Source organism: Ornithorhynchus anatinus, chromosome 11, assembly GCF_004115215.2.
Source record: "Ornithorhynchus anatinus isolate Pmale09 chromosome 11, mOrnAna1.pri.v4, whole genome shotgun sequence".
Lineage (NCBI taxonomy): Eukaryota > Metazoa > Chordata > Mammalia > Monotremata > Ornithorhynchidae > Ornithorhynchus > Ornithorhynchus anatinus.
In genome coordinates, this window is record NC_041738.1 from 37491297 (window position 1) to 37517112 (window position 25816).

Here is a 25816-nt window from a genome sequence, read left to right on the forward strand (position 1 = left end):
GCATGAACTTGAGGGGTGGTTTTCCCTGGAGAGTATTCTAATCTTCTTCCTTCTCTTCATCCTTTGAAAATATTTTCAAGCTAACTCAAATGACAAATGGAGAAAAACTCGCACCTCATTGGAATGTGGCAATTGCAAAATGCAGAACTGCCATTTTGGGTCAAGTAATTAAAAAGGTATAAAGAGGGAACAAACTGGATGTTTGGATCCTGTTCCTTTGATTCTGTAAAAATAAAAATGTGTCACTGACTAACACTGAGATACTAGACAAGGCAATAAAAGCCTCCGGGCCTGAAGTCTCCCTCTGGGAATCAACCCTTTTTCTGCCAAGTGCAGGCTTTGTTAGCATTTGACCAAAATCATGGCTGCTGCAGAATATTAAGAGCCAAACTCATTTGTGTCATCGTTTAGAAAACGAAAAACTACTTCTGACCAAGATCCATTCAACTGAGCTAAACTATGCTTTGCTGGCCCTAAAGGTTGCTCTTGGTAATGGGAGAGCAAAAATTTGGGAAGGTAACAGTGAAAAGACTTAAGGCCTTTTAAAAACCCGATTAGGTCCCAGTAAAATGTCATTTTACTACAGAAAATTTAACTCAATAAAATGCCATCAAACACTTTTTCCCCAGAATCAACCCATGTTGGATACTCCTATGTTATCCGCTTCTCTCTTTTCTGGCCCACCCCGCATTTCCTCTCGCCTTTCTTCAAGGTCCAGCCCCAACCCTCCTCCCCGGGAGCCTCAAATCCAAAATTCCAGTCTTCTTGCCAAACTAGGGCGAGGCAGATGACCCTCTGTGGTTCTTGAAGCCTTAAAATGGTGAAGCCAGCAGGGAGCCCAGCAGAGGCATGGGTCTGACAGGCTCTGGAGCCAGAGCCATCCTCTACTCAAGTTATTTACGATATTTACTTCTTACCGCATTTGTTAAGCACTTACTATGTGTCAAACACTCTTCTAAGCACTGGGGTAAATACAGGTTAATAAGGTTGGACACGATCCCTGTCCCACACGGGACTCGGAGCCTAAGTAGGAGGGAGAACAGCTATTTAATCCCCACTTTACAGATGAGGAAACTGAGGCACAGAGCTATTAAGTGCCCTACTCAGCAGGCAGCTGACTGAACAGAGATTAGAATCCAGGTCCCCCGACTCCCAGGCCTGTGCTCTATTCTCTAGGCCTTGCTGCTTTTCAAGTTGGCACTTTACTCCAAGGAAGCCAGCATCCGGCCGCCCCTCAGAGACATCAGGCAGGCAGGCAATGGGGGTTCGGAGTCTGCCCTGTGAATCTTGCTGCCAACTGCTTCTGGCAAGAAGGATGGGGGCAGGGTTGGCTCTGGGGGGGGGGGTTGAGGAGCAGGCCAGGAGGTCTTGCCCCCTACCCCTCTTCCTCATGCCTGCCCTGCCTCTGACCCCAAACCCTAGCCCAGCCCAGACTCTTACTTGCTCCCCTTCCTCCCCCAGGATCCTGACCACTTCCCTCGCTTCCCAATCCCGCTCCCTCCTATCCCCCCACCCACCTGCCTCAGAGGGATCCAACAAGTAATAGAGCCTCCTTATGGGCAGGGAACATATCTGTCAACTCTCTTATACTGTACTCTCCCAAGGGCTTAGCACAGTGCTCTGTACCCCGTAAATTCTCAAATTTATTGATAAGTAACGTGCTCCTAGTTGAGCCTGTGAACTGATGACTTACTGCCGCAGTGATGCTCTGCTTTGGGTCAGCTCTGGGAATGACGTGTCGGGGAAGGGGGAGAAGGGAGCAGACGAGGATGCTTTTAACCTGTGCCTCGGTTTCCTCATCTGTAAAATGGGGATAAGACACCTGCCCTTCCTCTGAGATAGTAAGCCCTGTGTGAAACAGAGACCACGTCCTAATTATCTTGCGTCGACTCCGGCGCTTGACACCTAAGAGACGCTTAATAAGTACCCTATTTATACTTGTGAGACGTTCCGGTTGAAGGTCTGATTGAGCCGCTGGAAAAGTCAGAACCGGCCCTGGGTCCGCAGGAGAGTCACGATCGGCGTATGCTCTTTTGGGAAAGGTTTCTCCAAACCTCGTTATTTAAACTGCTGATACTCTGGTGGATTCTTGATCCAGCAACCAAACGCCTGCCTCTGCAGTGCCTTCCAGGTTTCTTGATAACCGCTAGCGGCCTCCTTATAGTCCCAGTATGTCTCCAGCTTCTTTGCCCTGGGGCAGACACACATCCAAAAATACACTCTCTTAATGAATAGTCCCACCATCAAAGTCAGCCAGACCCACGCTGATGAGGGCTGGGCAGATACTCTTCCGAAAGACAACAGAGAAGCAACCCCCATCTCCTGCGGCAATTTAGATCAGAGAGTAGTGACGGATTAACCTATTTCAATGCCATTTCAAGCCTAATTCTAGGGGGATGAGAGGAAGCTAGTTTCTTCTTTTACTCTAACGCAAGCTACTTCCAGGGAAGGTGTCCTTTTAGTTTCCAATACAGGACCTTTTCACTCCTCCCTTCCTAGCTTTTTTGCTCCCCGATGGCAAAGGACAAACTTTAGGGCCAGCAGGGCAAAATTTTGCTCAAACAAAATCTGCTGGCATACCACAGATTTGAAAAACCCATCCAACCATCCAAGTCTGGACAGAGCCTACAGTCTGACTCCTGAGCTCCTAACTAAAAGGGTAGAGCCTCTCTCTTGGGGCCTTCATGACTTTGCCAGGAATTGATTCATTTTTCAAACTGATCCCTTACTCAGAGTCCCTTTCCCCCGCCCGTCTCCACCGTATGGGACTTTGCTAAAACAGTCAAATCAAGGGAAGAATTCTTAAGTCCGGATGCGCACCCTTAATCATGGGTAGGGCCCTTTTTCTCTTGGGCCATCATTTCTTATCATCCTTAGTCGTCCCAGGAGCGGAGTCCACATCTCAGAGGGGCTGAAGAAGAGGTCATTCCCACTCCAGTCCATTTTCCCCAGGAAAAAAAGAGCATGCCAACTCATCCCAGCAATCACCTTTAGGAGCTTAATGGTTGAAATGGCCGCAGGCAACCCGGACATTCACCATGCGACCTGACCTCCTCAATCCCAGCTTTTGATTACTGCTTCAGCTTTCCCGCCCACCTTGCCCCAGCAGCTGCTTGGTACCTGTACGTTCTGTGTGAGCATTGTTGAAATTATGGTGACGAAGCAGCCGGGGACAACTGATAAGAATGAAAAAGGAGGTGGAAAATATCGGTACATAAGAACAGCATTCTTCCCCCAAGTCTTTAGCCTGGGGTTAAACCCAAGCAAGGTCTCGCTCTCCTCTCACCTCAACTCCTCTTAGGCAGCTCCTCTACCGAGGGAGAGGAAGGAAGAGAGATGGGGAAGAGGGAAGGAAGAGGAATGGTGGTGAACTGCCCAAACTTCCCTCTCCCAAAACGCTAATTTTTTGATAGCGGTAGAACCCAGGGTGGTAAAAGGGAGAAGGATTGCCCTGCCGGGCTCACTATTTCACAGGAAACTCCTCGAGGTCCAATAAGCATTCTCTTAAAGGAAACTTCTCTGTGCCTCAGTTACTTCATCTATAAAATGGGGACTATGACTGTGAGCCCCATGTAGGATAACCTGATTACCGTGTAACTACCCCAGTGCCTAGAACACAGCTTCACACATAGTAAGCGCTTAACAAATACCATAATTATTATTATTACACTATATCCATCTTCATGACAGGCATATATGGCTACTCATCTGTACATTCAATCACTACGTTATTTCTTCCTAACCTACTCATATTATCTCTCATATCCTCTTTCTTCCTCCTGCTCTACTTGTAAAGAATTGATGTCTGTCTTCCTGGTGTGACTGTAAGATTCTGGAAGGTAGAGGCCATTCTGTCCTTTGCTTCTGGGGAACACTCCAAGTGCTTCCAGTATGCAGCAGGCACTCAAATACCACTGACTGATTTTTTTTTTAACTGCAGGGCGCAGGAGAGTTTCCAGCTAATGTTACAGTGATTTTACATTTTAGCACAGGATTCCTCTTACATGGAACTCTCTGGGTGTGAACTCTGTGTGATGTTATCAACAGTTTAAGCTTAAGGAAAACACTATTCCCAAACACCGCAACAGTCTGGCAACAGACGACCAAATCCAGGCCCTAATTTAAAGACCATTTTGAAGTGAAGACAGGCCTCACCTGAGGGATGCTGGCTGCTTGTCCTCTGATATGCTGCCCACCAGCTTTTGAAATGCGCCAAAGAGTTCTGCCTTGCAGATTTTGGATCTGTAGGGAAGAAAACGCTGTAGAGTGACATCCTGGTTCTCACTAAAAATATGGCGTGAGCTCTACAGTAAGCACATGGACCAACCAGGCCTATCGGGTCCTCCGATTTCATTCATTCATCCAATAGTATTTATTGAGCGCTTACTATGTGCAGAGCACTGTACTAAGCGCTTGGGATGAACAAGTCGGCAACAGATAGAGACAGTCCCTGCCGTCTGACGGGCTTACGGTCTAATCGGGGGAGATGGACAGACGAGAACAATGGCAATAAATAGAGTCAAGGGGAAGAACATCTCGTAAAAACAATGGCAACTAAATAGAATCGAGGCGATATACAATTCATTAACAAAATAAATAGGGCAATGGAAATATATACAGTTGAGCGGACGAGTACAGTGCTGTGGGGATGGGAAGGGAGAGGTGGAGGAGCAGAGGGAAAAGGGGAAAAAGAGGGTTTAGCTGTGGAGAGGTGAAGGGGGGGGTGGCAGAGGGAGTAGAGGGAGAAGAGGAGCTCAGTCTGGGAAGGCCTCTTGGAGGAGGTGAGTTTTAAGTAGGGTTCGTGTAGCCGCTCTCGGCCATCTCCCTCCCCGTTTCCAAAGACCACTGCCAACCCCAGAGAAAATAATAATAATTGTATATAAGCTCTGTTTATTTGTTGTGATATCTGTCTTCCCCCTTCTAGACTGTAAGCCCGTTGTGGGCAGGGATTGTCTCTATTGCTGAATTGCATTTTCCAAGTGCTTAGTACAGTGTTCTGCACACAGTAAGCGCTCAATAAATAGGATTGAAATTTGAATATGAATGAATGTGCCAGGCACCAGTCTAAGCCCTGGGGTAGATACAAGATAATCGGGTTAGACACAGTCCCTGTCCCATCTAGGGCTGTCTTAATCCCCATTTTTCAGATGAGGGAATTGAGAGGACAGAGATGTAAAGTGAGAAGTGAAGCCCAAGGTCACACAGCAGACAAATGGCGGAGCCGGAATTAGAACCCAGGTCCTTCTTGACTCCCAGCCTGAGGTGGGTGTGAGCCGGCAAGTAAGTCAGGAAAAGATTCAGCTGCACTACTGTCAGAGTTGGCTTTTAGTCTCCCTCTAAGATGCCTAGTTTGGCTACGTCACCAGTGTTCGAGGTAAAAGATAAGGGAGGAAAGAAAAGCTGCTCCTATTGGCCCTGGAATCAGCATCCAGACACTTTCATCTAGAGGCTGGACGGTTAAGTTAGTCAGGGGCAGAGAAGAGAGGAATTTCAAACTAAAAATCAACCAGATGCACAATTTAGACAGAATTCCTTCAGCATGTGGACAGGACAGGAGAAAGGAAGTCACAAGACACGCTCCACAGTTCTGCCATAAGATGTGTTTTCCCTACCCATTTTGACTTAAGGTTGTTAAGGGATTAGGGAGCATTCACCTGCTACCGTGTGACATGATACAGCATGCCGCAGTGTTCATGCGCAGTGTCATACCCAGTTTGTATAACAGTGCACATTTTCCTGAAGCCAAATTTTTGCAAGAGCGCAACCCCTATGTTATAAAAGAACTCTTGTATTTACACAGCGTTTGTTACAAAGCTCAGGTCCAAGCAAGCACACAGACATCACTGCTATGACTACTCCATAAATAATCCAGGTAGACAACTGGATTTATGAACAAATTGGAAAGTAAAAGAGTAGCAGCCCGGGCCTGACAGGCACAGCCTGATGAGAGCAGGAATTGCCCTCCGTAGGACAAGTGAGATTCCCAAACCGTATCTTCACTGGCTGTAAAAACAACCCCTCTTTAACCAGGCTCCCAAGGCTTCCTTGGTGAACCCATTACAAGGAATGACGGATCAACCTCAGGACTGAAATTTCGGGACCAAGAAAAACTGACAGAATTGACCATAAAAACTGACTAGAGTGCTAACAAGTCGAATTTGCACAGGAGTGTGGCCTAGTGGAAAGAGCACAGGCCTGGGAGTCGGAGGACCTGGGTTCTAATCCTAGCTCTGCCAACTGCCGGCTGTGTGACTTTGGATAAGGCACTTCATTTCTTGTGCCTCAGTTCCCTCATCTGCAAAATGGGGATTCAATTCCATGTTCTCTTAGACTGTGAGCCCCATCTGGGTCCCTGCCCTCCCCGATTTTCCCATCCCTGTAGACATCACCAGCATCCTTTCTGTCTCACAAACCCGAATCTCGGCGTGATCCTTGACATCTCTCTCATTCAACCCACGTATTCAATCTATCACTACATCTATCACTAAATTCACTTTCATAATAACACTAAAATCCACCCTTTCCTCTCCGTCTAAATTGCTACCACGTCAATCCAAGCACATACCCTATCCTGCCTTGATTACTGCATCGGCCTCCTTGCTGACCTCCCTGCCTCCTGTCTCTTCCCACTCCAGTCCATACGTTACTCTGCTGCCTGGATCATTTTTCTACAAAAATTTTCAGGCCATGTTTCCCCACTCCTCAAAAACCTCCAGCGGTTACTCAATCTCCTCCACATCAAACAGAAACTCCTCACCCTTGGCTTCAAAGCATTCAATCACCTTGCCTCCTCCTACCTCACCTCGCTGCTCTCCTATTAGAACCCAGCCCTGTACCTGTACTTGTTCACTGTACCTCCATCTCGTCTATTTTGCCCACATCCTGCCTCTGGCCGGGAAGACCCTCCCTCTTCAAATCCAATAGATAATTAGTCTCACCAAATTCAAAGCCTTTTTGAAGAAACATCTCCAAAAAGCCTTCCCTGACCAATCCCTCATTTCCCCTTGTCCCACTCCCTTCTGGGTGGCCCTGATTTGCTCCTGTTGTTCATCCCTCCCTCGGCCCCACAGCACTTCATGGGCATATCCATAATTTATTTATATTGTCTGTCTCCCCCTCTAGACCGTAAGCTCATCGTGAGCAGGAAATGTGTCTACCGACTCTGTTATACTGTACTCTCCCAAGCGATTAGTACAGGGCTCTGCATACAGTAAACGTTCCATAAATATGATTATCTTGTATCTACCCCAGCACTTTGCACAATGTGTGAAGCACTTAATACCACACTTATTACTCTAACTGAAACAGCGAGGTTCAGGTTACTACTGCCTTGCTGAGAAAAGCAAGCACAATAACGAGGGCACGTTTCCTTCACTTTCTCGCCTCTTCCTGCTGGTACAAGCTCTCATAATATCCCGACTGGGTTATTGTGTCAGCCTCCTCTCTGATCTCCCTTCCTCCTGTCTCTCCCCACTCCATTCTATTCTTCATTCCGCTGCCCAGATCATCTTCCTGCAGAAACGCTCTGGGCCTGTCACTCCCCTCCTCAAAAACCTCCAGTGGTTGCCATTCAACCTCCGCACGGAACAAAAACTCCTCACTCTTGGCTTCAAAGCTCTCCATCACCTTGCCCCCTTCTACCTTACCTTCATCCTTTCTACTGCCCACCCCGTAGGCTCCGCTCCTCTGCCGCTCACCTCACCACCCTCCGTTCATGCCTATCCCGTCGACCCCTGGCCCACGTCCTCCCGCTGCCCTGGAATGCCCTCCCTCCTCACCTCTGCCAAACTCTCTTCCCCTCTTCAAAGCCCTACTGAGAGCTCACCTCCTCCAATAGGCCTTCCCAGACTGAGCTTCCCCTTTCCCTCTGCTCCTCCCCACCCCCCCACCCTCTGCTCTTCCCCCTTCCCCTCAGCACTGTGCTCATTTGTATATATTATTTATTACCCTATTTTCTTAATGAGGCATGTATCTCCTTGATTCTATTTATCTTGGTGATATTGTCCTGTTCTGTTTTGCTTTGCTGTCTGTCTCCCCCATTTAGACCATGAGCCCGTCGTTGGGCAGGGATTGTCTCTACCTGTTGCCGAATTGTATATTCCAAGTGCTTAATACAGTGCTCTCCACATAGTAAGCGCTCAATATATACGATTGAATGAATCCCACGACATTTGTCTTTAGAAAATGCCACTCCATCCCCTGGGACTTCACAACTGCAGCAATTGCAAATCCCTTGGTCCAACGCAGGCTCTTTTGCTTTTCTAGAACCCTCCCTTCAGCTACGAGCCCTGTGGAGCGTGTCAGGAAAATGGGACACATCCCAGGAAACCACGAAGACTGCCCTTGCCCGACCTGCCTCCAGGAGATTAATTCTGACTTCCCGCATTTCCAATATTGGGGAAGGAAAAAATAAAGGCTGGAGGCAAGTGACCCAACAAGTCGCTGAAGACAACATCTGATCCCAGAGCTCTCAGAGAAGAAGCGTGGCACAGTGGATAAAGCACGAGCCCGGGAGACAGCAGGTCAAAGGTTCTAATCCTGATTCTGCGACCTTGGGCAAGTTATTTCACTTCTCTTTGCCTCAGTTACTTTATCTGTAAGATAGGGATGGAGAGTGTGAGCCCCATGTGGGACAGGGACTGTGTCCAACACCATTTGCTTGTATCCACCCCAGTGCTTGGCACATAGTAAGTACTTAAATACCACAATTATCATTATAAGAAAGGAGTCCAAATACCAAAGTGGTGTCTGGAGAGGAAATGAACTCAGAGTCAGGGAGAAATTCAGTGAATCAAGGAGCCCTCATAAGAAGGGCAACATAGGGAATTCAAAGGGAAACAGGGAAGTGAGTCTCCAGCTCACCAGCTCAGTCTCTCCCTCTTAGAGTCCCACAGCCCAAATTTGGAAACACCAGGATCTTCGAAGATTGGGGTCTGTTCCTCTTCTGATTTTCACCGTGTGGGCTGAGTAATTAAGGGAAAAAACTGGTTTGGGGAGGAGAAAAGTGCCCTGTTTATACAGGTCTATCAGAAAGCCCGCAAGAAGTTTTTCAAATGATTTTTCAATTTCTTCAGCACCAGAGAATCACTTGTCATAAAAGGCTGGATAAAGAACACAATCCTGACTCCCCCAAACACTCCCACATCACTAAAGGAGAAAACCAGACTGCAGAAAAAAAAAAAAAACCAACCCAGAAAATCGGTTTAAAAAGTTTCACTAGGAGCTTATAAAAAAAAGCTCATCGACGTTTGGGGAATAAAGAGAATTCCGATAACCCATTCGAACAATAGCTGCAGAAATAGGACAAATGGGTTGGGAATCAAGGAAAGGGTCTCACTGATTCCGTTCCCCTTCACCGACCTGGGTTTAGGGTCAAAGGAGAAGCCAACCCCTCCGAGTTCAGTTACCGCGCAGACGCCGTACCTGGCCTGTAGACTTCCAATTGCTTTTTTCGTCGCTCCTTGCCTGAAACCATTAGAGGTGACATCCAGAGGCTGTTCAAGAACTGCACTCCAGCTGATAGCTGTGAAGAGACAGAACAGTGTGGGCCTAGTGGAAAGGGTAGAGGACAAGAAATCAGGAGGATCTAATCCCCGCCCCGCCTTTGATCTGCCGTGTACCCTTGAGCAAGTCCCTTAACTTCTCTGTTCCTCAGGTTCCACCCACGTCTGTAGTGAGGACTGAATGCCTGTTCTCTTTTCCCCTTAGATTATGAACCCCATATGAAACGGGGACCACGCCAGATCTGAGTTCCCCGGAGCTTTGCACAGTGCTTGGCCCAAAGTAAGCTCTTAACAAATACCACAATAATTATTAAACCACTCGTGGTCGACAGATTGCGGGAATGGATGGAACTGTTCGGCTCTTGGCCACGGCAGCGGGGAGACCGGTGAGACATCATCTAGTAGATTTTTGCCACCTCCAAGCAGATGATGAAGAGCCACATCAGAGCAAGTTCATCAATTTGGAGCCCTGCATCCAACAGGGTCCTGGCATAATAACTGGCCAGATGTCTTTCCAAGCAGGATTAGAGCTTTGGAAACTTGAACAGTAATTTCTAACTCCAATCTCCCAGAAAGATCAATTTGGGACCAGCCAACGCTACATGGTGAAAGTTGTATAAATAGACTGTAAGCTCATCCTCTTGACCGTAAGCCTGCCCTCTAGACCGTAAGCTCGTTGTGAGCTGGGAATGTGTCTGTTTATTGTTGTATTGTACTCTCCCAAGCACTTAGTACAGTGCTCTGCACACAGTTAAGAACTCAATAAATACGACAATGTATGAATGAACAAACTATGTTGTTTCTGCATTACTCCTTCTCTCAGGCTTGGCTGCAAGAATTACTTTTCCTTTCAAGAAAATAATATTTTCAGTCCAGTACTTGAACTATGAGGGGGATGTTATTCTTTTTATTTTAAATAAAACTTAGTTTGTAATCTTGTTTGTAACCTTTACTGTCGTGATTTATGGTTTGGTGGGGTTTTTTTTGTAAGCTTGAAAAAAACTTGTCTATATTAAACTTCCATATTTAGTTCCAGCCAAAAGATGAGTATTCGGAAGGATGAACTAATTGCTATAAATTCAAAATTGCCCTTTACAGTAGGATCATACACAACCAAGAGATGAAAAATATTAAACCATCATAAAGCTGATTACAGCATGTCAGTCCTCCTCTAAACCAATCATTAAGCACCAGCAACTGGTCAGAGACCCATGACAAGTGTCTGCCTCTCCTTACTAATTCCTGTCATAACTTTCTCCTGTAACGGTTTTATCTACTTGTTTTGATGCCTGTCTCCCTCCTTCTAGACTGTGAGCCCGCTGTGGGCAGGGATTGTCTCTATTTGTTGCTGAATTGTATTTTCCAAGCGCTCAGTAGAGTGGTCTGCACACAGTAAGCGCTCAATAAACACGATTGAATGAATGAATTCTAATCTGGCAGAGTGGCATGAAATGGCCACTATTCCTGAGCAGTTTTAGGGGCGAATGCCGCTCCAGGGCCAACCCAGACTTGCAAACTTTGGCTGCCGAGTGGTTAAGGCTCCTGACCACCTGAGGTGGCTCGGTGACTCACCCGCCCCACAGGGAATGAGTTTCCCCGTGCCGTCTGTCCCTTTGGCCCGGACCGCAGAGCGGCTGTGTTCGAACAACAGATCGGATTGCAGGATTTGCGGCTCTTGCACCCGGAAACCATCTGGCAAAGGCGAGACATGCCGACACCTACGATATGGAGAAAAAGCCAGTCTTTCGAAATTGGGGATGCTCTGATCCTTCCCTCCTGGGGTTTCTGAGGTAAAATGTGGGTACCGGTAACCGTGCCTGTAGGAAAAGGAATCTGGTAGAGCGGAATCTGCTCTCAGTGAGCCATCCCTCGGGTCGTGAAGGGTGCGAGGGTGCCCTCGCGTCTCGGGAGAGGCCGGGGAATTCCAGCCGGCCATGGCTTTACCCACGCATCCTGCCCTGGCATCACTCTAATGATGTTGCCCACTCCGGGTAGGGGTGTGTGACATTCTGGCTGGCCTCTGCCGGCTGCTGTTTTCTCACCTGTCTATCACCGCTCTCCGCACAGCTTCGGGACTGTAGGGGCACTTGCCTATGACCACCGCGGCCAGGTACACGGGATCCTGCAGGAGGTGCATGAGGAGGGCTCCCTGACACCCGAGCACGTTCCAGCGAGCTAGCTTGTCGCTGCAGGACATGGAGCAGGTCCTGTCCCCCCGGCCAGGCTTCACGCGGAGCAATCCCACCCGGTGGTACCCGACCCCGGGGCTCCGAGGGTCTCCCGCTTCTCCCGGCACACACTTGGCTCCGGTCCTGTGCACGTCCACCACTTTGGTTCCGGGCGGGGCCGCCTTCGCAGAAATCGCTTCTTCCCCGCTTGGTCCGTTTACAGCGGTGGCAAAGCGGCCGGAGCCTGGAGGACCGTGGAAACTTTCTTGTTTCTCAGTCTCCCGCTGTCGGGTGGAGCCATTGGGAGAGTCTGAAGGCTCGGTTCGCGACCTCTTGGTAACGGAACGGTTGGGGGAGTCTTCTTGTTTCCTTTTGTTTCCCAGTGTTTCGGGACCTCTACTCATCTCCGCTGACCGGTTGATGGCCTCTTCACCGGTGACCAGCGGGCAGGGCTGGTCCTCGACGTCTAGCATCGGGATGATGGAAGCATCTCCGCCTAGAGAACATAGAACTTTCTGGGAACCGCCACCAGTACGACCTGAAAGCTGGTGTGAGGGACATAAGGTTCTGGAAGTCATACCACAAAAAAAAAAACCACATCTCGGTACAAAATAACAGCATTCCCTTTAAGGGGGAACCGCGGCTTCAAATAAAATCTCCTATTCATTTCAGGCAGCTCAGACTACTTCACATTATTTCCCCCAGCCTCACGACCCACCCTTAGAGAAGGCAGAGGGAATTTTTTTTAATTTTACAGATAGGAAAAGTGAGGCACATTTTCGGGTCAATCAATTGTATCTATTGAGGACTTACTGTGCGCAAAGCACTGTACTAAGAGCTTGGGAGAGTACAATATAACAGAGTTGGTAGACATATTCCCTGCCCATAAGGAGCTTAGAGTCTAGAGGGGATGCAAAATACCCCAGGTCTCCTGATTCTCAGCCCAATAATGGGAGATAAAATACTCACAGGTAGGAAGACAGAAACTGTGGTGCAAATTCATTCATTCAATAGTATTTATTGAGCGCTTACTATGTGCAGAGCACTGTACTAAGCGCTTGGAATGAACAAGTCGGCAACAGATAGAGACGGTCCTTGCCGTTTGACGGGCTTATAGTCTAATCGGGGTAGACGGACAGACGAGAACAATGGCGATAAATAGAATTGAGGGGAAGAACATCTCGTAAAAACAATGGCGACTAAATAGAATCGAGGCGATGTACATTTCATTAACAAAATAAATAGGGTGATGAAAATATATACAGTCGAGCAGACGAGTACAGTGCTGAGGGGATGGGAAGGGAGAGGGGGAGGAGCAGAGGGAAAGGGGGGGAAAAGAGGGTTAAGCTACGGAGAGGTGAAGGGGGGGTGATAGAGGGAGTAGAGGGAGAAGGGGAGCTCAGTCTGGGAAGGCCTCTTGGAGGAGGTGAGTTTTAAGTAGGGTTTTGAAGAGGGGAAGAGAATCAGTTTGGCGGAGGTGAGGAGGGAGGGCGTTCCAGGACCGTGGGAGGACGTGGCCTGGCGGTCGACGGCGGGATGGGCGAGACCGAGGGACGGTGAGGAGGTGGGAAGCGGAGGAGCAGAGCGTATGGGGTGGGCGGTAGAAAGAGAGAAGGGAGGAGAGGTAGGAAGGGGCAAGGTGATGTAGAGCCTTGAAGCCTACAGTGAAGAGTTTTTGTTTGGAGCGGAGGTCGATAAGCAACCACTGGAGGTGTTTAAGAAGGGGAGTGACAGGCCCAAAGCGTTTCTGCAGGAAGATGAGCCAGGCAGCGGAGTGAAGAATAGACCGGAGCGGGGCGAGAGAGGAGGAAGGAAGATCGGAGAGAAAGCTGACACAGTAGTCTAGCCGGGATATAACGAGAGTCCGTAGCAGTAAGGTAGCCGTTTGGGTGGAGAGGAAAGGGCAGATCTTGGCAATATTGTAAAGGTGAAACCGGCAGGTCTTGGTAACGGATAGGATGTGTGGGGTGAACGAGAGAGACGAGTCAAGGATGACACTGAGATTGCGGGCATGGAGAAAGTTCACGAAAAGCAGAATGGGACAATATTAAATGAAAGGAGAGGAGCTTAGGCTCCGGCATCTTATCTCCATTTGAGCGTAAACTACTTGAGGGCAAGGCCTGGGTATTTTCCCCAGTGACTCGTACACTGCTCTGCATCCACTACCCTCGATGAGGGCTGTTGATGGTACTCACAGGGGGTGTGGCTGGAGAAAAACACAAAAGACAGGTCTGGTTTGAGTTTCCACTTCCCCACCTCCGTCCCTGGGATGAAGATGCTGTCCTGTTGCAGGGTGGCTGCTTCGAGCTGATGGAGAAGGTACCTGATGGATTTATAAAGAAGGAGGCGTTAGTCTCTGTGGCTCAAGGGAGGGATTGGCTGTCGATCCCTCCAAGAAAGGAAGGAGGGGCTGCTGTAGAAAGCAGTCCTGGAGCTTCCCGGACACCACCCTTCTACCTAAGATGTCAGGGGCAGCACCTTTTAAGGCCCAACACGGCAAAAAACGAGGTCTGGGTTCCCTTAGGTCAAAGCTAACATTCGGGTCTGAGGAAATATTTTGTCACGACGATCCTGATGACTTCCCCGCTCCCTAGCTTCAGCTGAGTCAGCTTCATCATAAACATCCCTCGCTTAACTGCTGGAAAAGCTTCTCACTGGAAATCCCACACGCAGGATGCCACTCACTACGTGGCCCCTGGGGATACTGATTCTTGGCAGAAGAGTGGCCTCCGTGGAATGCCCACCGCTACATAGCTTCCTGGTCAATTGCTCGCAGGCCCTTCTCCAGGCACTGCCCCCATTTAAACCCACTATTTATGACCGGTGAAGATGGAGACGGCAGACCCGCGTTAAATAATGGCCCAGTGCCAGCCCTTTCCCGGACGGCTGCACTTAAACTGATGGTACTGTTCACGGTGAAATGGAAAATGGTCCAAGCAGCACATTATACACAGGTAATGTCTGGGCCCTTAAGCGTAGCTGAGTGTCCCGGGAGAGGTGGAAAGAAACCTGCCAGGTGGTCAGGAGCGGCAGCAGGTTTGGGAGAAGGGTGGAATCAAAACGACCAGCCAAGGCAGTCATACAGACCATGACACGGAAAGAAGCGTGAGCCCCCTCCCGAAAAAAGCTCTTGTATCGAGGAAGCGGGGGGAGATTCCCCGACTCCTCCCAGGCTAATTTTAGGACTTTCTGCAAGGCACTGGAGGCAAAAGGTGCAAATATAGGCGTCGAAGTGCTGTGAAAAATGCTTCACCTCTGAAAACTCCTCTTGGCTATGACCTCTGCATGACTGTCATTGAGAATGTCTCCTGTGGGCAAAACACAAGACGACACATGTGACCTAAGGAGGGCATCCCCAAGTCCTCGACTGCTTCTTTGGCTTTATTCTCTGGATCCGTGACATAAGATCTTGCCACGATGAAAGCATCGTCCCCTGACCTAAAGGATAGGCACCCTGACACGCCAACTTTCTTCCCCTGCTTACTAAATGCTACAGACCAGGAGACCTGAGCTCAGCACAGGGAACAGATTTAGAGGAATGTAGGCAAGTTGTTGATAGTCCCCGAATTCCACAGGAACTTCCACACAATGATATACCTACATGTTCAAACAGAATTCAAATCCTTTCATTTTCCCTCAGATTCTAAGGCTTTAGCAACTGAAACTGCATTTGTCTTGGGCTGCTTCAGGCCCTGGAAACTTTCAGTTCATGAAACAGGAGATTAATAAGAATTACAGTACTTGTTAAGCTCTTAGTATGTGCCAAGCACTCTTCTAAGCACTGGGGTAGATACAAGGTGATCGGGTTGGACACAATCCCTGGCCCCCACAGGGCTCACCCTCACCTGCCATTTTACAGATAACTGAGGCCCCAAGAAGTTGTGACTTGCCCAAGGTCACAGAGCAGACACATGATGGAGCCAGGATTAGAACCCAAGTCCTTCTGACTCCCAGGCCCGGGCTCTATCCACTAAGCTATGCTGCTTCTCTATGCCAGTTTGCAAAATGTCTGATCCTTCTGAAATTAATTTGGGGCTCTAAAACGGCTAATTTGGGGACTATAAGTGGCTTCGCTCCCCTCCATGAGCTTGAAACCGGGTTTGGGCACTGAAAGTTTAGCCCTAATAGCATGAGATAACTTTATCTTGAAATGAGGAAGAAAGAAAACTCCCAGTACCAGAATCTAAAGCTCTGGTTAATACGCTTACCGTCTTTCCTCATCTTGGACTGGCCGATGCATTTGGTTCCTGTTCCCATTGCCACAACTTCCTTAATCGCTGGGAAAAAGGTAATGATCGAGTCAGTTGCCACTGTCGGAATATGGGTTTAAAGAGTCTGGCTCTTCCGCAGTTCACTACTAAAGGTGATTCTTGCAAGTGGGGATGGCAGCAGCACGGTTCTACAAACCACTACGTGCAGACCTTGGAAGCCGACCTCAAACACGGTGGGGGGGGACGGGCAGAGGGCCACCCCAGTTAATAACGTAATTCCACAGTTATAATTTTGGATCTGTACCTTTTAACCACTTGACATCACCCCTCCCTCAATCCCATCACACTTACTAGTACATATCTGTTATTTATTTTAATATGTCTCCCCTTCTAAACTGAAAACTCTTTAGGGGCAAGGATCATGTCCACCCAGGCTATTGTATTGAACTCTCCCCAGTGCTTAGGACAACGGTCTGAACAAAGCAAGCGCTCAACAAACACCCCCAGTTGACTGTGCACTGCTGCTCTGGCAAAGGAGTTGGAAGTTTGGCCAAAGCTGATGGAAGTGAGAGTGGGGAACGAAAAGGCAGGAGAAGAGGTTTCACCTGGGAAGGGCTCGTCCCTGGGGCAGCAAGCACTCTCTGCGGCAGAGTTCACCTTAATCACGGCTGCCAGCAAGGTCCATTCACGCTTTGGCTGAGGCTTTCCCTGTTTAGGCAGCTTGGAGCTGTAGTGGGCGTAACACAGATGGGCAATCTCATCAGCAGTCCACATGGTCAAAGCTGCTGGCCCCTCGTCCGATCTGGATCAGAGAATCAAGACCATCCTAGAAAACACCGAGATGCATAAATAAACATGAGCTGGAGCCACGAACACCTCCACTCTTCCCTGTTCTCTCCGCCTGTCAAAGTCTCCACACCGGCTTGAGATTCTGCTATAAATCATCTAACCTTCCTGCTCCATTAGTGGATGTACAACTGGCTGAGAGGTAGAGATGAGAGAAAAATACAAGGGAGCTTGCCAAGGAATTAATGGAGTTGCCATTCTATCTTGCTTACCCCTGTAACTTTCAAATAAAACTCCCTGTTGCCAAAAATTAAAATGAGCAGAAAGGAGGGGAACACCATTTCTGCAACCGAATCTGCTTCTGGAGAGGGTAAAAAAAGCTTCCTTTTCACAATCATCACCTGACCTGGCTTGAGCAGTGATGCTCTTCTCCCACTGAGGTTTAAACCCATCACCCAGTGCTGGAGTTTGCCTTTTATATCGCACATTCCAAGCGCTTAGTTCAGTGCTCTACACTTAGTAAGCACTCAATAAATACTGTTGAATGAATATTAAAAAAAAAAGGCTCTTTCTCCCCAACCCAATCTTTTTTTTTTTCTCTTTCCTCTCCCTTTACATCGAACAGCAAAGGAGGGATTGTCCTCCATCATTCTCCATAATGACCAAGCACAAGCACTGCCTGGGGTAGAAGAGCAGCTACTACTACTACTATTTGTTAAGCACTTATTTTATGTCCAACAGTGTACTAAATGCTGGGTTAGCTATGAGGTAATCAGGGCTCCAGGGGTTTTGGTGTGAGAGGAGCAATAGAACTGGGCATGGAGACAAATTCTGCAGCCCGGCTCATGCTACAGCCCCAGGGGAATGGCCCCAACCCGAGCCCAAATCGGCTTCTAGTAGGAATGGAGTCCCACAGTAACGGCATGGCACAACTGAGACGCAGGTTGCCCAGCAGAAAGAACAAGGATTTAGGAGGGGACCTGGTTCTAAGCCCAGCTCTGCCATTTTGGCTGCTGAACGACTTTAGGCAAGTCACTGAACTTCCCTGGCCTCAATTTTATCTGTAAAATGGGGGACTGAGTCCAAAGTGGGTCAGTTACTCCGGTGCTTAGCAGCTAGTGAGTGTTTAACAAATACCATAATTACGATTACCTGTACGGTAATCCCAGTTAGTATGCAAATATTCCAAGAGATCCATGATGGCTCGCTAAAGAAGTTGGGTTAATTACGGTAATAATAATAATGGTATTTGTTAAACACTATAATCCAAGCATTCATTCAATAGCATTTACTGAGTGCTTACTATGTGCACAGCACTGTACTAAGCGCTTGGAATGTACAATGCACTGTTCTAAGCACAGGGGAAAATACAAGGTAAGCAGGTTTTTGTCCCACGTGGGGCTCACAGTCTTCATCCCCATTTTACAGATGAGAGAACTGAAGCCCAGAGAAGCTAAGTGGCTTGCCCAAAGTCACACCACTCTTAAGTGGCAGAAGTGGAATTAGAACCCACGACCTCTGACTCCCAAGGCCAGGCTCTTTCCACTAAGCCAAGCTGTTTCTCATTCCCAAGGTATCCACTAAATGTTTTGATAGTAGCAACGAAATCGAAATACTTTAAAAAAAAAAACCACCCAACCCAACAATGTAAGGGCTGCTGGCCTTGATATTCAGCTTTGAGGGACAGGGACTCGATCTTGTTATCCCATAACCAACGCTTTGCACAGAGTGCTACATAAATACCCTGGGTTAGGGGAAAGAGCATGGGCTTGGGAGTCAGAGGTCATGGGTTCTAATCCCGGTCCTGCCAGTGGTCTGCTTCTATCAACCTTCTATCAACCCCAGCGCTTAGAACGGTGCTTGGCACATAGTAAGCCCTTCACAAATACCCTCGTTATTAGTATTATTACCGCAACGCTTAGAACAGTGCCTGGCACATAGTAAGCACTTCACAAATACCCTCCTTACTAGTATTATTACCCCAACGCTTAGAACGGTGCTTAGCACATAGTAGGCCCTTCACAAATACCCTCATTATTAGTATTATCACCCAACGCTTAGAACGGTGCTTGGCACATAATAAGCGCTTCACAAATACTATTACCCCAACACTTAGAACGGTGCTTGGCACATAGTAAGCACTTCACAAATACCCTCATTATTATTATTACCCCAATGCTTGGAACGCTGCTTGGCACATAGTAAACCCTTCACAAATACCTTCATTTCTAGTATATTACCCCAATGCTTGGAACGCTGCTTGGCACATAGTAAGCCCTTCACAAATACCTCCATTATTAGTATTATTACCCCAATGCTTAGAACAGTGCTTGGCACATAGTAGGCCCTTCACAAATACCCTCATTATTAGTATTATTACCCCAACACTTAGAATGGTGCTTGGCACATAGTAAGTGCTTCACAAATATTATTACCCCAACACTTAGAATGGTGCCTGGCACATAGTAAGTGCTTCACAAATACCCTCGTTATTAGTATTATTACCCCAATGCTTGGAACGCTGCTTGGCACATAGTAAACCCTTCACAAATACCTTCATTTCTAGTATATTACCCCAATGCTTGGAACGCTGCTTGGCACATAGTAAGCCCTTCACAAATACCTCCATTATTAGTATTATTACCCCAATGCTTAGAACAGTGCTTGGCACATAGTAGGCCCTTCACAAATACCCTCATTATTAGTATTATTACCCCAACACTTAGAATGGTGCTTGGCACATAGTAAGTGCTTCACAAATATTATTACCCCAACACTTAGAATGGTGCCTGGCACATAGTAAGTGCTTCACAAATACCCTCGTTATTAGTATTATTACTGCAACGCTTAGAATGGTGCCGGGCACAGTCAGTGTTTCACAAATACCCTCATTATTAGTATTATTACCGCAATGCTTAGAACAGTGCCTGGCACATAGTAAGCTCTTCACAAATATCTTCATTACTAGTATTACCCCAATGCTTAGAACAGTGCCTGGCACATAGTAGGCCCTTCACAAATACCCTCATTATTAGTATTATTACCCCAACGCTTAGAACGGTGCTTGGCACATAGTAAGCGCTTCACAAATACTATTATTACTCCAATGGTTAGAACGGTGCCTGGCACATAGTAAGTGCTTCACAAATACCCTCATTATTAGTATTATAGCTGCAACACTTAGATCTCTGCTTGGCACATAGTAAGCGCTTCACAAATACTATTAATACCCCAATGCTTAGAATGGTGCTTGGCACATAGTAAGCCCTTCACAAATACCCTCATTATTACTATTATTACCCCAATGTTTAGAACGGTGCCTGGCACATAGTAAGCGCTTCACAAATACCCTCATTATTAGTATTATTATCCCAACGCTTGGAATGGTACTTGGCTCAGTGTAAACGCTTCACAAATACCCACATTAATAATAATGTTAATAATAATGTTGGTATTTAAGTGCTTACTATGTGCCGAGCACTGTTCTAAGCGCTGGGGTAGACACAGGGGAATCAGGTTGTCCCACGTGGGGCTCACAGTCTTCATCCCCATTTTACAGATGAGGGAACTGAGGCACCGAGAAGTGAAGTGACTTGCCCAAAGTCACACAGCTGACAAGTGGCCGATCCGGGATTCGAACCCGTGACCTCTGACTCCAAAGCCCGGGCTCTTTCCACTGAGCCACGCTGTATTATTACCCCAACGCTTAGAACGGTACTTGGCACATCGTAGGCCCTTGACAAATACCCTCATTATTAGTATTATTACCCCACGCTTGCAACGGTGCTTGGCACCGTGTAAGCGCTTCACAAATGCCCTCATTACTAGTATTATGACCCCAACGCTTAGAACGCTGCTTGGCACATAGTAAGCGCTTCACAAATACTATTATGACCCCAACGCTTAGAACGCTGCTTGGCACATAGTAAGCGCTTCACAAATACTATTATGACCCCAACGCTTAGAACGCTGCTTGGCACATAGTAAGCGCTTCACAAATACTATTATGACCCCAACGCTTAGAACGCTGCTTGGCACATAGTAAGCGCTTCACAAATACTATTATGACCCCAACGCTTAGAACGCTGCTTGGCACATAGTAAGCGCTTCACAAATACTATTATGACCCCAACGCTTAGAACGCTGCTTGGCACATAGTAAGCGCTTCACAAATACTATTATGACCCCAACGCTTAGTACGCTGCTTGGCACATAGTAGGCCCTTCCCTGATACCCTCATTACTAGTATCACCCCAACGCTTAGTACCTAGTAAGCCCTTCACAAATACCCTCATTATTCATATTATAAATCTCCCTGGTGGATTCAGAGGAAAAACAAAAGGGAAGAGGCGAGTCTCCTCAGGCCAAGCTCTCTGGGTAAAGGTCAGCACATGGGCTGGTCCCCATTACCCAGAATCCCCTCTGCCTCTCCTGCCAGTCCTTGTCCCCTCTTTTTTCTTTTACCAGTCATGAAGGAGACGGACAAATGCCCCCCACCTCAGACCTCCTGCTCTCTCTCCAGCCCCCCGCGCCATCCCCTCCGCCCGCCTGCTTTCAGGTGGCCAGAGCGCTTAGCAGCACGGCCCCTCCCTCCCTCCCCCCACCCCCACTGACGGCCTGAGGAGACGAGAAAAAGGCCGCAGCGGAAGTGACGTCAGGGGAGCGGCTCTTCCCAGGGGCGATCCCCCACTTCCGGTCCCGCCTCCGCGCAGGGCATGCTGGTTCTTGTAGTTTTGAGGGGGGGAAGGGGGAGGAGGAGGAATGCAGCTAGCTTGTGCGCCTGCGCGGGGCGCCTTGGTTCCTGCCTTTTTAGCAATAATAATCCTATAATAATAATAATAATAATAATATAATAATAATAATAATTCATTCATTCCATAGTATTTATTGAGCGCTTACTATGTGCAGAGCACTGTACTAAGCGCTTGGAATGAACAAGTGGGCAACAGATAGAGACAGTCCCTGCCGTTTGACGGGCTTAATAATAATAATGTTGGTATTCGTTAAGCGCTTACTATGTGCAGAACACTGTTCTAAGCGCTGGGGTAGACATAGGGGAATCAGGTTGTCCCACGTGGGGCTCACAGTCTTAATCCCCATTTTACAGATGAGGGAACTGAGGCACAGAGAAGTTAAGTGACTTGCCCACAGTCACCCAGCTGACAAGTGGCAGAGCTGGGATTCGAACTCATGAGCCCCCCACTCCAAAGCCCGTGCTGTTTCCACTGAGCCACTCTGCTTACAGTCTAATCGGGGGAGACAGACAAGAACAGTGGCAATAAAATCCTAATAACGTTGGTATTTGTTAAGGGCTTACGATGTGCAGAGCACTCTTCTAAGCACTAGGTCATCAGGGGGTCCCACGTGAGGCTCACAGTCTTCATCCCCATTTTGCAGATAAGGTCACTGAGGCCCAGTGAAGTGACTTGCCCACAGTCCCCCCAGCTGACAAGTGGCAGAGCTGGGATTGGAACCCACGCCCTCTGATTCCCAAACCCTTGTTCTTTCCACTAAGCCATGCATAATGTTGTTAGCGGATTTTTGACTGAAAAATGTTAGGTCGTGGGGCGTATTTTTCAAAAATAGAATTGTCTTAAATTGTGTGGGCATGCAAATCTCCAATTTTTTAACAACTGAAGCAGGTTGCGTGTGAGGAGTTGGCAAGATCACACCTGGTTCCATTTCTGAGAACAGTAGACAGAAGCACCTGGAGGACGATTGTGGTATTTGGTAAGTTTTTACTCTGTGCTAAGCATTGAACTGAGTGCTAGGGTCAGTACAAGATAAGGTCCCACATGGGGCTCACAGCATAACTAGGAGGGACTTCCAATTTGCGGATGAGGGAACAGAGGCATAGAGAAGTTAAGTGACTTGCCCAAGGTCACACAGCCCAGACAATTTGCAGCATGGAGCGTGCAGCGTGCACGCTGCAGAGAAGCAGCGTGGCTCAGTGGAAAGAGCCTGGGCTTTGGAGTCAGAGGTCATGGGGTCGAATCCCAGCTCGGCCACTTGTCAGCTGTGTGACTTTGGGCAAGTCACTTAACTTCTCGGTGTCTCAGTTACCTCATCTGTAAAATGGGGATTAAGACCGTGAGCCCCACATGGGACAACCTGATTCCCCTGTGTCTACCCCAGCACTTAGAACAGTGCTCGGCACATAGTAAGCACTTAACAAATACCAACATTATTATTATTAAAGAGCCCGGACTTGGGAGTCAGAGGTCATGGATTCTAATCCCGGCTCCGCCACTTATCAGCTGTGTGACTTTGGGCAAGTCACTTAACTTCTCTGTGCCTCATTTACCTCATCTGAAAAATGGGGATTAAGACCGTGAGCCCCACGTGGGACAACCTGATGACCTTGTATCTACCCAGTGTTTAGAACAGTGCTTGGCACATAGTAAGCACTTAACAAATACCAAAATTATTATTTTTGCAGGGTCAGGATTAGACTCCCAGGCTCATGTTCTATCCACTAGACCACGCGGCTTCTCAAGCACAGAAAAGAAAACATGGGACTCTTCTAGTTGTATTTCTCAGTCAGGGTTTCCCTTTCACATAATAAGCTGTCAGTTATTGTAACTTGCAGCTTGAGTGAAATGATTCATCCTCTCCTTGCGCTTTTACTGTGGGCGTCCTGCAAGGCTCAGTTTTGGATCCTTTTCTGTTCTCACGCTACAAAACCCATTCTCTTAGAGGGTTTATAAACTCATGTGGGTGTCAGGTTCTTACTATGCAGTCGACTCCCAATCCTCATCTTAAAGCCTTCCCTTTTCCTGCCTCCTCAATCAATCCTATTTATTGAGCACTTCCTGTGTGCTGATCTCTGTACTAAGTGCTTGGGAGAGTACAACAGAAGCAGCAACACTCGGTGGAAAAAGCCCGGGCTTGGAGTCGGAGGACGTGGGTTCTAATTCCAGCTCTGCCACTTGTCCGCTGTGTGACCTTCGGCTAGCCACTTAACTTCTCTTTGCCTCGGTGACCTCATCTGGAAGCAGCGTGGCTCAGTGGAAAGAGCCTGGGCTTCGGAGTCAGAGGTCATGGGTTCGACTCCCGGCTCTGCCACTTGTCAGCTGTGTGACTGTGGGCAAGTCACAACTTCTCTGTGCCTCAGTTCCCTCATCTGTAAAATGGGGATTAACTGTGAGCCTCACGTGGGACAACCTGATTACCCTGTATCTCCCCCAGCGCTTAGAACAGTGCTCTGCACATAGTAAGCGCTTAACAAATACCAACATTATTATTAAATTGGGGATTAAAACTGTGAGCCCCACGTGGGGCAACCTGATTTCCTCATATCTACCCCAGTGCTCTGAACAGTGCTCGGCACATAGTAAACGCTTAAAAAAATACCATAATAATTATTACAACAGAGTTGGCAGATACTCCCTGCCCTCGAGTTTACAGTCTAGAGGGACAGACATTAATATAAATAATTTATAGTATACGGTCCTGGGGTTCTGGGATCATTTAAGCGTGGCTAGAGTAAGCAGCGTAGCTCAGTAGAAAGAGCATGGACATGGGAGTCAGAGGTCATGGGTTCTAATCCCAGCTCTGCCGCTCGGCAGCTGTGTGACCTTGGGCAAGTCACTTAATTTCTCTGTGCCTCAGCTACCTCATCTGTAAAATGGGGATGAAGACTGTGAGCCCTACATGGGACAACCTGATGACCTTGTATCTCCCCGCATGCTTAGAACAGTGCTTTATACATAGTAAGCACTTATCAAATGCCATAATTATTAAAGCCGTGCTTAGTGTTGGGTGCGTAGCAGCTCCATGGGGTCTGGCCAGCTCACCACAGTGTTAAAGTTGAAAACGAGGATTTTCATGACAAAATTACAATAGGACAGATTCAGGGGAAGCGGGAACTGGTATGTCCACAGTTTTAAGAGAAAAACTTGGTTCTCTCTTCTGGATTAGGTCTGGGCAATCCTGCCTGGAAGCAGAGCAGTTTGCTTCACTTTAGCTCTTGTGTCTTTAGCTCAAGGGCTCTGAGATTTGCACAAGACTGTACTTAGTAATATAGGCTTCCCTGATCTCTCTTCAAATAAGAGGAACTACAATACCGCCTTGAATTTCTATAGAACTATTTTTCCCAAATAGTCAAACTTCCAGTTATCCAAACCAAGGTTAGTTCTGATAGTTGGGGGAAAACATATAATTACAGAAACAAAATTGGGTTGTGTTTGTACAGGATGACCCAACAAAATTGGATTTGAGTAGGTAAATGTTTATCTATTCTACATGTAGCTCAAAACTGTTGAATTTTTGCATTATTCAGAATTTTGCAAATAATGCAATTTATACTATTTTGCATTTGACAGCACTTTTCTTAAAATGACTATTTTTCTGGTTGCCAGTATCTATTTCTTTTTAACTAATGCTAACAGCTTCCCAGTAGTCCCATTTTAAAGACCAGTGAAAACAATTTGTTCAGTGTTACTCAGAAAAGTAAGTTTTAGGGCCAAATTTCCTAATCTTCTTTTTTGCTTTAATCCTCATCAAAGGAACCCTTAGACGTCAGTTTTCAATCACGCAGTGCTTTGCCTTTTCGGTGTTCACTCACCCAGATTGAAAAGTTCAACTCCTCCAGCCAACAAATCTCATTTGAAGTTTGGTATTTCTTTGGCAGGTCTTTCTTTGTATGACAGACGGGGAGTAGGGAAAAGTAGAACTTTCTGAACTGTATTAAGACAATCAGTTTCTCCATACTGCACGCTTTTGTTTTTTGAATATCCCCTGTAGACTATAAGCTCCTTGTCTGCCAAATGTTTACTTTCCCAAGGGCTTAGAACAGTCCTGTGCAAATAGTAAGCATTTAATGAATACCACTGATTGACAGAATGCCACCGGGGAACTAAGGAACGCTCTTCTGACAACATGCGTCTGGGTAGGGCGCGATGCAGTGTTGGAAGAAGTGGCTGGGGAAAGCATGCAGCGTTGATCAAGGCCTGTGTCCTACAATGCAGATTTTTCGTAATGTACAGTTTTTAGACAATATTGCCCCCGCCATTTGAAGGGAATGCAGCACAAGGTCACAGGGGATCTATAATTTCCAAGACTTCACCACCTGAAAATAGGAAGGCCCCGACCGCACATAGATTCAGCAGGTGCCAACTTTTCTAGACCTTCCTTCCCCACCCGAGAA

The 25816-nt window shown here is 47.4% G+C and overlaps 1 protein-coding gene across 4 annotated transcripts; it reads right to left on the reverse strand.

Annotated features, from left to right (window-relative positions):
• Positions 1–1630: 1630 nt before the first annotated feature.
• Positions 1631–17215, reverse strand: ADAT1 (adenosine deaminase tRNA specific 1). Of its 4 annotated transcripts, none has more exons than XM_029076251.1 (9): positions 16488–17215; positions 15880–15948; positions 14925–14979; positions 13867–13994; positions 11804–12167; positions 11076–11221; positions 9424–9523; positions 4156–4242; positions 1631–2191 (listed from the first exon to the last, which is right to left on the reverse strand). In XM_029076251.1, exons 1-9 carry the CDS (start codon positions 16654–16656, stop codon positions 2059–2061), a joined length of 1251 nt encoding a protein of 416 aa, XP_028932084.1. In that variant the 5' UTR covers positions 16657–17215; the 3' UTR covers positions 1631–2058. The 4 variants fall into 4 exon arrangements, with proteins under 4 accessions (XP_028932084.1, XP_039769521.1, XP_028932083.1 ...); XM_039913587.1 differs by having other exon boundaries at positions 11546–12167; XM_029076250.1 differs by having other exon boundaries at positions 11546–12167; positions 16540–16609.
• Between the last annotated feature and the right edge of the window lie 8601 nt (positions 17216–25816).

Excerpts from the sequence above, each read along its gene's own strand:
- ADAT1 (XM_039913587.1), bottom strand. The coding sequence starts at position 16,656 with ATGTGGACTGCTGATGAGATTGCCCATCTGTGTTACGCCCACTACAGC. Across the intron at positions 13,995-14,924 it reads GCCAAGAGGAGTTTTCAGAG|GTACCTTCTCCATCAGCTCG; the intron begins GTGAAGCATTTT and ends TAAATCCATCAG. Across the intron at positions 11,222-11,545 it reads CGGAGAGCGGTGATAGACAG|GTGTCGGCATGTCTCGCCTT; the intron begins GTGAGAAAACAG and ends TCCATATCGTAG.